General features: G+C 45.7%; 1 protein-coding gene across 8 annotated transcripts in view; it reads right to left on the reverse strand.

Annotated features, from left to right (window-relative positions):
- The window catches only part of DUSP18 (dual specificity phosphatase 18), a 67,684-nt gene that overhangs the window by 46,831 nt on the left and 8,751 nt on the right, over positions 1-12,102 (reverse strand). For 7 of the 8 annotated variants that reach the window (XM_056537261.1, XM_056537262.1, XM_056537256.1 and 4 more), the window contains exon 2: positions 8,533-8,631. In XM_056537261.1, the coding sequence (XP_056393236.1) occupies positions 8,533-8,576 (44 nt within the window). In that variant the 5' untranslated portion in view covers positions 8,577-8,631. Of the gene's footprint in view, positions 1-8,532; positions 8,632-10,989; positions 11,448-12,102 lie in introns of those variants that run through there. The other variant, XM_056537263.1, reaches the window with a different exon arrangement.

Here is a 12,102-nt window from a genome sequence, read left to right on the forward strand (position 1 = left end):
CGTATGCATCGGAGTTTGTCCCACATTGGTTGGTAGGTAGGAGCATACAGGCCGGACAGGCAGGGTAATAAAGATGCAGGCATGATGGGTGAGGGAGAGGGGGCAAGTGTAGGAGAAAGAGTAGCCCATACCTCAAAGATACCCTGGAGCATTGGTGAGTAGGCAGTGTTTCGAGATGCACGAGGTGGAGGGAGCCACAAGTCCTTGAGGAGAGCGCCTGGGTGTGGTAGTGCAAATAGCTCCCATAGGACAATTGGTGGGCTGGGATCTACCAGCTCTGCCCATCTCTGAAGCTGGATAGCTCTATAATAGGCGGACGGGTCCGGCAGAACAATACCCCCCTTGCTCCTGGATTTTATCAGTAATGAATGAGCCAGGCGGGGTCTTTTGCCCCGCCAGACAAATTTTGTAAAGAGGGCACGTAAGGATTTAAAGAAGGACTGCGGGAGAGAAATCGTAACCATAGTCATACAGTACAATAGTTTTGGCATTATGTAAGTTTGAATCAGGTTTTTTTTGCCTAACCACGATATCAACGGCAAATCATTTTCCTTCAGTAGTCTGTCTATCTTAAATAGGAGGGGAGTGTAGTTCAAGTGGAATAGGTCCCCGAGGTCTTCCGAGACCCGCACCCCCAGGTATCAGATATCGGACCGTGCCCATGCAAAGGATGAGCACTGCTTTAGAGAAGATAAGGTGTCATTTTTACTGATAAATTTACTGCGTAGAAACAAAAGCCCCCAAAAGTAACAAAATTGCGTTTTTTCTTCCATTTTGTCACACTATGATCTTTTTTTTCCCATTTTGCTGTAGATTTTAGCATAAAATGACTGATGTCATTACAAAGTAGAACTGGTGGCACAAAAAAAAAATAAGCCATCATATAGATTTTTAGGTGCAAAATGGAAAGGGTTATGATTTTTAAAAGGTAAGGAGGAAAAAACAAAAGTGCAAAAATTGAAAAACATTCGGTCCTCAAGAGGTTAATGGTACTTATTCTGATTGGGTGACTGTTACTAGTGGGGTACCACAGGGGTCAGTCTTGGGTCCTGTCCTATTTAATATATTCATTAATGACCTTGAAGAGGGGTTGAATAGTAAAGAAGCAATCTTTGCAGATGATACTAAACTCTGTAAAGCGGTAAACACAACAGAGGACAGTGTACTGTTACAGATGGATCTGGATAGGTTGGAGGTTTGGGCTGGGAAGTGGCACATGAGGTTCAACACTGATAAATGTAAGGTTATCCACATGAGGAAGAAAAATCTGGGCTGGGATTATGTATTCAATGGAAGAACACTTGGGACGATTGACGTGGAAAAGGACTTGGGACTTGGGAGTTAACAGTAAAACACATGAAAAAGGTAGACAAAGACCGGCACTGACGTCTATGGCCTTAAACAGTCTCTTGCAGGCTCTGGCTATCAGCCAAACACTCAGCACTGTAGCAAAGCAATCAACTGGCTGAAACCAAACAAGGTGCTCAATCCTCCAGAGCATACAGTGCAACATCCATAAATAAGAAATTGAGAATGAGGAGGCACTCACGGTTTCACGGTGCAGCAGTTTTCTTTATTTTCAGTGCAGGGTTGGAGCAGTACAGCATCCGCAGGACGCCATTGCAGGAGCACAGGTGCAGTGACAATTGTTTCAAGCCCCTTCTGGGCATTTCAGGTCTGATGCCCAGAAACCGTGAGTGCCTCCTCATTCTCTATTTCTTATTTAGTGAACAGTAAATTTTGCTGTAGTGACAAGTGTCGGGCAGCTGCTGCCAAGGCAAATAAAATCATGGGGTGCATCAATAGGGGCATAGATGCCCACAACAAGGAGATAATTCTACCGCTGTACATATCACTAGTCAGACCACACAAAGAATACTGTGTAGAGTACTGGGCACCAGTGTACAAGAAAGATGTAGTGGAACTGGAGAGGGTTCAAAGATGAGCAACCAGAGTAATACGGGGAATTGGAGGACTACAGTACCCAAAAAGATTATCAGAATTAGGGTTATTTAATTTAGAAAAAAGAAGGCTTAGGGGAGACCTAATAACTATGTATAAATATATCAGGGGAGCGTACAGAAATCTCTCCCATGATCTATTTATACCCAGGACTGTATCTATAACAAGGAGATATCCTCTACTTTTAGAGGAAAGAAGGTTTCTACACCAGCACAGACGTGGTTTCTTTACTGTAAGAGCAGTGAGACTGTGGAATTCTCTGCCTGAGGAGGTGGTCATGGTGAACTCTGTAAAAGAGTTCAAAAGGGGTCTGGGTGCATTTTTGGAGAACAACATCACTGGTTATGTCTGGGGATGCTTATCCACCATCTGGACTATCCTGAGTTGACACCTTTAATCAATTTTTATCTTCCGTCCACGCCCAGGGAGATTAGCTACAGGGCCATGGGTGGCAAACTTCTTGATAATGTTGCGCACTATGGACAAAGGATAATCTAGATCTCTGGAGATGGAAGCGTAACCTTGAGATTATTGATATTTTTCCACAATTTTGGTTCTCAAGTCCTCAGACAGTTCTCTTTCTTTTGTCCATGCTTAGTGGGGCACACACAGACACACAATGCCAAGACTAAGTGAACTTCTCTCCTTTTTACCTACTTTCAGGTGTGATTATTATATTGCTCACACCTGTTACTTGCCCCAGGTGAGTTTAAAGGCGCATCACATTCTTGAAACAATCTTATTTTTCCACAATTTTAACCCCTTAAGGACCAGGCCATTTTACACCTTGGGACCGGAGCGTTTTTTGAACAACTGACCACTGTCACTTTAAACATTAATAACTCTGGGATGCTTTTACCTCTCATTCTGATTCCTAGACAGTTTTTTCGTGACATATTCTACTTTATGTTATTAGTAAAATTTTGTCGATACTTGCATCGTTTCTTAGTGAAAAATTCCAAAATTTGATGAAAAAAATTTAAAATTTTGCATTTTTCTAACTTTGAAGCTCTCTGCTTCTAAGGAAAATGGATATTCCAAATAAAAAAAAATTTTATTCACATATACAATATGTCTACTTTATGTTTGCATCATAAAATTGACGTGATTTTACTTTTGGAAGACACCAGAGGGCTTCAAAGTTCAGCAGCAATTTTCCAATTTTTCTCAAAATTTTTAAACTCACTATTTTTCAGGGACCAGTTCAGGTTTGAAGTGGATTTGAAGGGTCTTCATATTAGAAATACCCCACAAATGACCCCATTATAAAAACTGCACCCCCCAAAGTATTCAAAATGACATTCAGTCAGCATTTTGACAGGAATAGCAGCAAAGTGAAGGAGAAAATTCACAATCTTCATTTTTTACACTCGCATGTTCTTGTAGACCCAATTTGTTTATTTTTACAAGGGGTAGAAGGAGAAAATGTATACTTATATTTGTAGCCCAATTTCTCTCGAGTAAGCATATACCTAATATGTCTATGTAAAGTGTTCGGCGGGCGCAGTAGAGGGCTCAGAAGCGAAGGAGCAACAAGGGGATTTTGGAGAGTACGTTTTTCTGAAATGGTTTTTGGGGGGCATGTTGCATTTAGGAAGCCCCTATGGTACCAGAACAGCAAAAAATCCCCACATGGCATACCATTTTGGAAACTAGACCCCTTGGGGAACGTAACAAGGGGTAAAGTGAACCTTAATACCCCACAGGTGTTTCACGACTTTTGCATATGTAAAAAAATATATATTTTTTTTTCACTAAAATGTGTGTTTCCCCCCAAATTTCACATTTTTGCAAGGGTTAATAGCAGAAAATACCCCCCAAAATTTGTAACTCCACCTCTTCTGAGTATGGAGGTACCCCATAAGTTGACCTGAAGTGCACTACGGGCGAACTACAATGCTCAGAAGAGAAGGAGTCATATTTGGCTTTTTGAGAGCAAATTTTGGTCGGGGGGCATGTCACATTTAGGAAGCCCCTATGGTGCCAGAACAGCAAAAAAAAAAAACACATGGCATACCATTTTGGAAACTAGACCCCTTGAGGAACGTAACAAGGAATAAAGTGAGCCTTAATACCCCACAGGGGTTTCACGACTTTTGCATATGAAAAAAAAAAAATGTTTCACTAAAATATGTGTTTCCCCCCAAATTTCACATTTTTGCAAGGGTTAATAGCAGAAAAGACCCCCAAAAATGTGTAACCCCATCTTTTCTGAGTATCAAGGTACCCCATAAGTGGACCTGAAGTGCACTACGCACTACGGGCGAACTACAATGCTCAGAAGAGTAGTCATATTTGGCTTTTGGAGAGCAAATTTTGCTCGGGGGGCATGTTGAATTTAGGAAGCCCCTATGGTGCCAGGACAGCAAAATAACCCCCACATGGCATACCATTTTGGAAACTAGACCCCTTGAGGAACGTATCAAGGGGTACAGTGAGCATTTACCCTCCACTGGTGTCTGTCAGATCTTTGGAACAGTGGGCTGTACAAAATTTTTAATTTGCACAGCCCACTGTTCCAAAGATCTGTCAGACACCAGTGGGGTGTAAATTATCACTGCACCCCTCATTACATTCCGTGAGGGGTGTAGTTTCCAAAATGGGGGTCACATGTGTTTTTTTTTTTTTTTTTTTGCGTTTGTCAAAACCGCTGTAACAATCAGCCACCCCTGTGCAAATCACCTCAAATGTACATGGTGCACTCTCCCTTCTGGGCCTTGTTGTGCGCCCCCAGAGCACTTTGCGCCCACATATGTGGTATCTCCGTAGTCGGGAGAAGATGCATAACAAATTTTGGGGGGCTTTATTCCCCATTTACCTATTGTCATAATGAACAGTATAGGGCAACACCAGCGTGTTAGTGTAAAAAATTTATTTTTTTACACTAACATGCTGTTGTAGACCCCAACTGCACCTTTTCATAAGGGGTTAAAGGAGAAAAAGCCCCCCAAAATTTGTAACACAATTTCTCCCGAGTACGGCTATACCCCATATGTGGCCCTAAACTGTTGCCTTGAAATACGACAGGGCTCCAAAGTGAGAGCGCCATGTGCATTTGAGGTCTGAATTAGGGATTTGCATAGGGGTGGACATAGGGGTATTCTACGCCAGTGATTCCCAAACAGGGTGCCTCCAGCTGTTGCAAAACTCCCAGCATGCTTGGACAGTCAACGGCTGTCCGGCAATACTGAGAGTTGTTGTTTTGCAACAGCTGGAGGCTCCATTTTGGAAACAGTGGCGTACCAGACGTTTTCATTTTTATTGGGGAGGGGAGGGGGGCTGTGTAGGGGTGTGTGTATATGTAGTATTTTTTACTTTTTATTTTATTTTGTGTTAGTGTAGTGTAGTGTTTTTAGGGTACAGTCACACGGGCGGGGGATTAGAGTGAGTTTCCCGCTGCGAGTTTGAGCCGCCGCGCAAAATTTGCTGCATCGCAAACTTGCAGCCTGATACATTCACGGGGGGGGGGGGACCTCCAGCTGCAAAACTACAACTCCCAGCATGCACAGTCTATCAGTGCATGCTGGTAGTTATAGTTTTGCAACAGCTGGAGGCACACGAGTTGGGAAACACTGAGTTAGGAAACAGACAATGTTTCCCAACCAGTGTGCCTCCAGTTGTTGCAAAACCACAACTTCCAAACATTCTCAGGCATGCTGGAAGCAGTAGTTCGGCAACATCTTTAGAGCCAGATGTTGCCGAACTACAACTCCCAGCATGCTTGGAGTTGTAGTTTTGCAACATCTGGAGGACTACAGTTTGCAGACCACTAATACAGTGGTTCCCAATCTGTGCCCTTCCAGATGTTGCAAAACTACAACTCCCAGTATGCCAAAACTGTCCAGGCATGCTGGAAGTTGTAGTTCTGCAACATCTGAAGGGCCAGATGTTACAAAACTACAACTCCCAGCATGCCTGGACAGTAAAGGCATGCTGAGGATGTGTAGTTTTGCAACATCTGGAAGGGCACAGTGGTCTCCAAACTGTGGACCTCCAGATGTTGCAAAACTGCAACTCCCAGCATGCCCAGACACCAAGGGCTGGCTGGGCATGATGGGAGTTGTAGTATACAGGGTCCCATTACAGCAATACATGTCGCTTTACGGCGACGTGCATTGCTGTAAAGGGCCCGACCGCGGCTGAAGAGGAACTCACATGTCGCCGCCGTCTTCATCGCCGGGATCCGGGTCTTCAGGGACGAGGTCGGGCCCCAGCACTTCCCCGTCTTCCGCCGCGTCCTCTGGTCTTCCTCCCGTCCTCTCCGGACTTCAAGGGGCCTGGCAGGACGGGAGGAAGTAACCGCCCCCCCCTTGCGATTGGTCGGTTAACCGACAGATCGCAGGGGATAGGAGGAGGTGGCAGGCTTGCCACCTCGCTCCTAGCCTTCAGCATGGTCCTGGCTGTCTGTGACAGCCGGGATCATGCAAAATTACCGGGCGGTCGGGTCCCAGAGACCCGATCAGCCCGGTATCGCCGCAGATGGCAAGGGCGATTTCCCTTGCGATTTGCGGCGATTGCCGACATGGGGGGCCTACATGGCCTCCCTCGGCATTTGCCCTGGATGCCTGCTGAAGGATTTCAGCAGGCATCCGGTTCCGATCTCTGCCCGGCGAGCGGCAGAGACCGGAAATACAACAGGATGTTCTCTAACGATATGAAAAAGACCCTCATGTTGGGAAGACAATTACAGATTTGTAATAAGCAAGAAAATATCACCAGGATGAAGACAATGCCCTTTTGGCCACAACACACAGATAAACAAGTATCAACCCAAATGGATAGATAGGATAAGGTCAAATACTAAGTGGTTAGTGGCACGGGCATAAACAATGATATTAGATACTACAATACTACAACCCGACGTGTTTCCCCCCGATAATCAACAGGGTTCTTCAAGGGTGTATAGCAACACCGGGAATAAATGGTATCTTATCAATTCTTGCCACAGATCAAAGGATTGATAAAAAAAAAGACCACGGTCTACTCTGGGACCACTGACTCAGATACCCATGGGTCCGTTCACCAATGGTTGTGATGGAATGAAATAACGGATAAATTCCTCCAGATGCAGCGATAGCCCGTTGTGATGGAACGATACAACATCTATCTTTCTAAAGTCACACACAGTCTTTCTCAAGCATTTCTATCTATCTCATACCCAGGGGCAGACTGACAGATCGGGCACCCAGGCACTGCCCAAGGGCCCGTGCCTGAGAGAGGCTTGCCGCTGCCAGCACCTACGTTTTCTTAAATCTACCTTCAGCCTACTTATAGGCCTGGTCGGACCAGAAAGGGGGCCCACCACCAATCCCTGACCCAAAGTCGAGCACCTACTCAAATGCTGGGACAGGCTGCAGGCCCTTTATAATCAGCACAGAGGCTGCTAAGAGTAGCCACTACTGGGGGGCAATGACTACTGGGGGACAATGTCTACTGAGGACAAAATCTACCAGGGGGAACTATATACCTGGGGGGGTGCTATCTAAGGGGGGCACTATCTACTAGGGGCATTAGCGAACTAGGAGCATTACCTAACTGTGGGCATTATCTACTACCTACTGGGGGCATTACCTACCTGGGGGTACTACCTACTGGAGGCATTACCTACTACCAACCTACCTGGAGACATTACCTACTACTAACTGGAGGCATCAGTTACAACCTATCTAACGGGGGCATTACCTACTATCTACCTACAGAGCTGGCATTATGGCGGGGCAACCATCCAAAAGGGGGCCCCTGAAAAGCTTTAGGGCATTGCTAACAATACTGCATTTTGCCCAAAATGCAGTATTGGTAGTGTAAGTATAGCCCTAAAGCTGACCGGGCTACAGACAGCCCATAGATAGTACTAATAGACGTACTATGGAACTTCTAGGACCTGCGATGAATCAATATTGACATAGCACATAAATATTGCTGTAACCAGTGTGGAACCACTGACAGATATTTTGGGGGCTGAATTAAGATTTTAACCCCTTGAGGACACAGCTAAATCAGATTTTTGCCATAACTCTTATATTTTTCCATCCACAGACCCATATAGTACTTGTTTTTTATGTATCTATTGTACTTTTGTAATAACACCTTTCATTCTACCATAAAATCCGAAAATATATTATTTTGTGGGAAAATTGAAAAGAAAAACGCAATTTTGCTAATTTTGGAGGATTATTTTTCATGCAGTGCACTTTATGGTAAAACTGACAGGTTCTCTTTATTCTGTAGGTCCATATGATGTAAATGATCCCCAAATTATATGCTTTTATATTATTGTACTACCTTTAACCCCTTAAGGACACAGGGCGTACCTGTACACCCTGGTCCTGTTTACCGGGTTTAAACCATTCTCATGAGCGGAGAACGGATTAAACCTGGTAGGTCCCGTTTGCAATGGGCAGCCAGGACCCACGGCTAATGCTGGGCTCTGCCGATTGGGTCGAAGCCCAGCATTATACTTTTAGACACCGCGATTAAAGTTGATTGCGGTGTCTAAAACGAAAGTAAAAGAATACTGGCGACAAAATCACGATGTCCCGATCAGCTGAGAGGACAATGGGAGGGTCTCACCTGCCTCTCTGTCGTCCGATCGGCGATCTACTGCTCCATGGCATAGCATTGATCAGTATATCCAATCAGAAGATTGCATGTTGTAGCTCCCTATGTGGGCTAAAAGAAAGAAAAAAAAGAGTTAACAAAAGTTCATTATCCCCTTCCCTATTAAAAGTTTAAATCACCCCCCCCCCCACCTTATCTTTATTCTGTAGGTCCATACGATTAAAATGATGCCCTACTTATATAGTTTTGATTTTGTCATACTTCTGGAAAAAATCATAACTTCATGCAGGAAAATTAATACGTTTAAAATTGTCATCTTCTGACCCCTATAACTTTTTTATTTTTCCGCGTATGGGGCGGTATGAGGGCTCATTTTTGCGCCGTGATCTGAAGTTTTTATTGGTACCATTTTTGCATTGATAGGACTTATTGATCGCTTCTTTTTATTCATTTTTTCATGATATAAAAAGTGACCAAAAATACACTATTTTGGACTTTGGAATTTTTTTGCACGTACGCCATTAACCGTGTGGTTTAATTAACGATATATTTTTATAATTCGGACATTTCCGCACGCGGCGATACCACATATGTTTATTTTTATTTACACAGTTTTTTTTATGGGAAAAGGGGGGTGATTCAAACTTTTAATAGGGAAGGGGTTAAATGATCTTTATTCACTTTTTTTTTGCAGTGTTATAGCTCCCATAGGGACCTATAACACTACACACACTGATCTTTCACATTGATCACTGGTTTCTCATAGGAAACCAGTGATCGATGATTCTGCCGCTTGACTGCTCATGCCTGGATCTCAGTCACTGAGCAGTCATTCGGCGATCGGACAGCGAGGAGGCAGGTAGGGACCCTCCTGCTATCCTGTAAGCTGTTCGGAATGCCGCGATTTCACCGGGGCTATCCCGAACATCTCCCTGAGCTAACCGACATGCTTTCACTTTCACTTTAGACGCGGCGTTCAACTTTGAACGCCGCATCTAAAGGGTTAATAGCGCGCGGCACCGCAATCAATTAGCCACGGGTCCCGGCCGTTGTTAGAGGCCGGGCCCGACCCGCTATGACGCTTTAGATCGGGAGCGGACACATGACGTTCCAGTACGTCATGTGTCCTTAAGAGGTTAAACATACTAATTGTGTTGCATGTAGTATATAATTTTTTAAAGTATCCAAATATAATAAAACCCATCAAAATTGGGTATCCTTGTAACCGTATGGATCTACAGAATAAACATAAGCTGTCATTTTCACCGAAAAGTGCACTGCGTAGAAACAGGAGCCCTCAAAATTTACAAAATGGCGTTTTTTTTTAATTTTTTATTTTACCCCACAAATATTAATTTTTTGTTTCGCTGCAGTTTATATTATAAAATAAGTGATGTCATTACAAAGGACAATTGGTGATGCAAAATAAAACCTTTTATTGGTCTGTAGGTGCAAAATTGAAAGCGTTATAATTTTTAGAAGAGGAGGAAAAAAACGTAGTACAGTAAGGAGCATGAAGGTGGGCATTATTACACAGTAAGGGTCGGTATGGCCGATATTATCGGGCGATAATCACGATTTTGGGCATTATCGGTATCGGCAATTACCTTGCCGATAAGCCGATAATGCCCCCCCCGACCCGCCGCACCGTGACCGCCCCCCAGACCCACCGCACCGCGTCGCACCCCCCACCGTAGTGCTGGGCGGTATACCGGTATGAATCGGATAGTTTTCTTTCTCCCACGGTATGGATTTTTGCCCATACCACTATACCGGTCGGGCCCCTCCCCCACCCTCCGAGTCAATAAAATTAAACTTACCCGTAATTGGGGTGGTCCGGGCCATCCATCCTTCCTGTAGTGTCCGGCGGCATTCCGGGTGGATGGTCAACCGGTCCGGGCTGTCCTTCTTCTCCGGGGGTGCTCTTCTCCACTCCAGGCAGGCTCCGGCCTAGTACGCTGCATAGACGCCGCTGCGCAGTGACGCCAGGTGCGTCGCTGCGCACGGGCGTCACTGCGGAGCGGCGTCTATGCTGCGTTACTAGGCAGGAGCCTGCCCGGAGTGGAGAAGAGCACCCCCGGAGAAGAAGGACAGCCCGGACCGGTTCACCCTCCACCCGGAATGCCGCCAGACACTACAGGAAGGATGGATGGCCTGGACCACCCTGACAGGTAGGGGGAGAGAAGCGGGTGGTGGCGGCGGTCTATGGCACCGCAAAAGCCACTGCAGTGCATTGATTTAAAGCGCCCGCTTTAAATCAATGATCTGCAGCGGTGTCGCGGGGGGATAAATTGCTGATAACTTATACCGGAATATCGGTATAAGTTATCGGCTATCGGCCCTAACCTCCACCGATTATCGGTATCAGCCCTAAATAACCCATATCGGTCGATCCCAACTTTGTACAGTGTGGGGCATTAAGAGGAAAACTATTACTGTGTAAAGAATAAAATGAGCACTATTACTTACAGGCAGCACTGAGAAGATCACTGTTAGGGTAGGCTCACACGTAACTGTGAAATACACTGTGGATCCGCCGGTGACCCGACCCATTTTGTGCCTCCAGCTGTTGCCCACCAAATGGAGGAATTACAGACTGACTGGGGGCTTCTATCTTAAAGGGGAAATTCCCAACCTAATAGAGGGGGGGAATTACCTACTCATCACCACCCAATCTCCCTACCCTTTCCCCAAAACACACTTACCTACTCCCTCATACTATGCAGGGCACCAAGGGGGACATTATCTGTGGTATTGAGGGTAGGGAACAGGTGGGTAATGTGCTGAAAAAAATTGGAGCCTAATATGTTTGTTGTCTAACATATTCTGCTGTGAGGAGTCATGGTTGGAAGAAGTTGCAGTAACACACAGTGGGATTAGATGATAGCTGTAAAAATGTTCGTATTGTAAAATGTTCATATTGTACAAATATGAACCTCTCTACATCTATCATCTATGCCCACTGTGTGTTTTGCAAATAGGCTAAAAAGGGGTACTCCGGTGCTTAGACATCTTACTCCCTATCCAAAGGATATGGGATAAGATGCCTGATCGCGGGAGTCCAGCCGCTGGGGACCCCGGTGATCTTGCATGCGGCACCCCGTTTGATAGCTGTCACGCCCCCTCCCATAGGCTTGCATTGAGGGGCGGAGCGTGACGTCACACGGGGGCGTCCCCGGGATCATGCACGCGGCACTCCGTTTGTAATCTGTCACCGAAGCGTGTTCGCTCCGGGTCTGATTACCGGCCACCACAGGGTCGGCGGCGTGTGACGTCACGCCTCCGCCCCCGTGTGACGTCACGCTCCGCCCCCGTGTGACGTCACACTCCGCCCCTCAATGCAAGCCTATGGGAGGGGGCGTGACAGCTATCAAACGGGGTGCCGCATGCAAGATCACCGGGGTCCCCAGCGGCGGGACTCCCGCGATCAGGCATCTTATCCCCTATCCTTTGGATAGGGGATAAGATGTCTAAGCACCGGAGAACCCCTTTAAGGGAGTAGTGGAGCTCCCGGTGGGACACTGCTTCAACTGAGTGAACTTTGCAGAGTGTATCTGTGTGTTTGTATATCATGGTTAGAAG

Source organism: Hyla sarda, chromosome 1 (assembly GCF_029499605.1).
Source record: "Hyla sarda isolate aHylSar1 chromosome 1, aHylSar1.hap1, whole genome shotgun sequence".
Taxonomy (NCBI): domain Eukaryota; kingdom Metazoa; phylum Chordata; class Amphibia; order Anura; family Hylidae; genus Hyla; species Hyla sarda.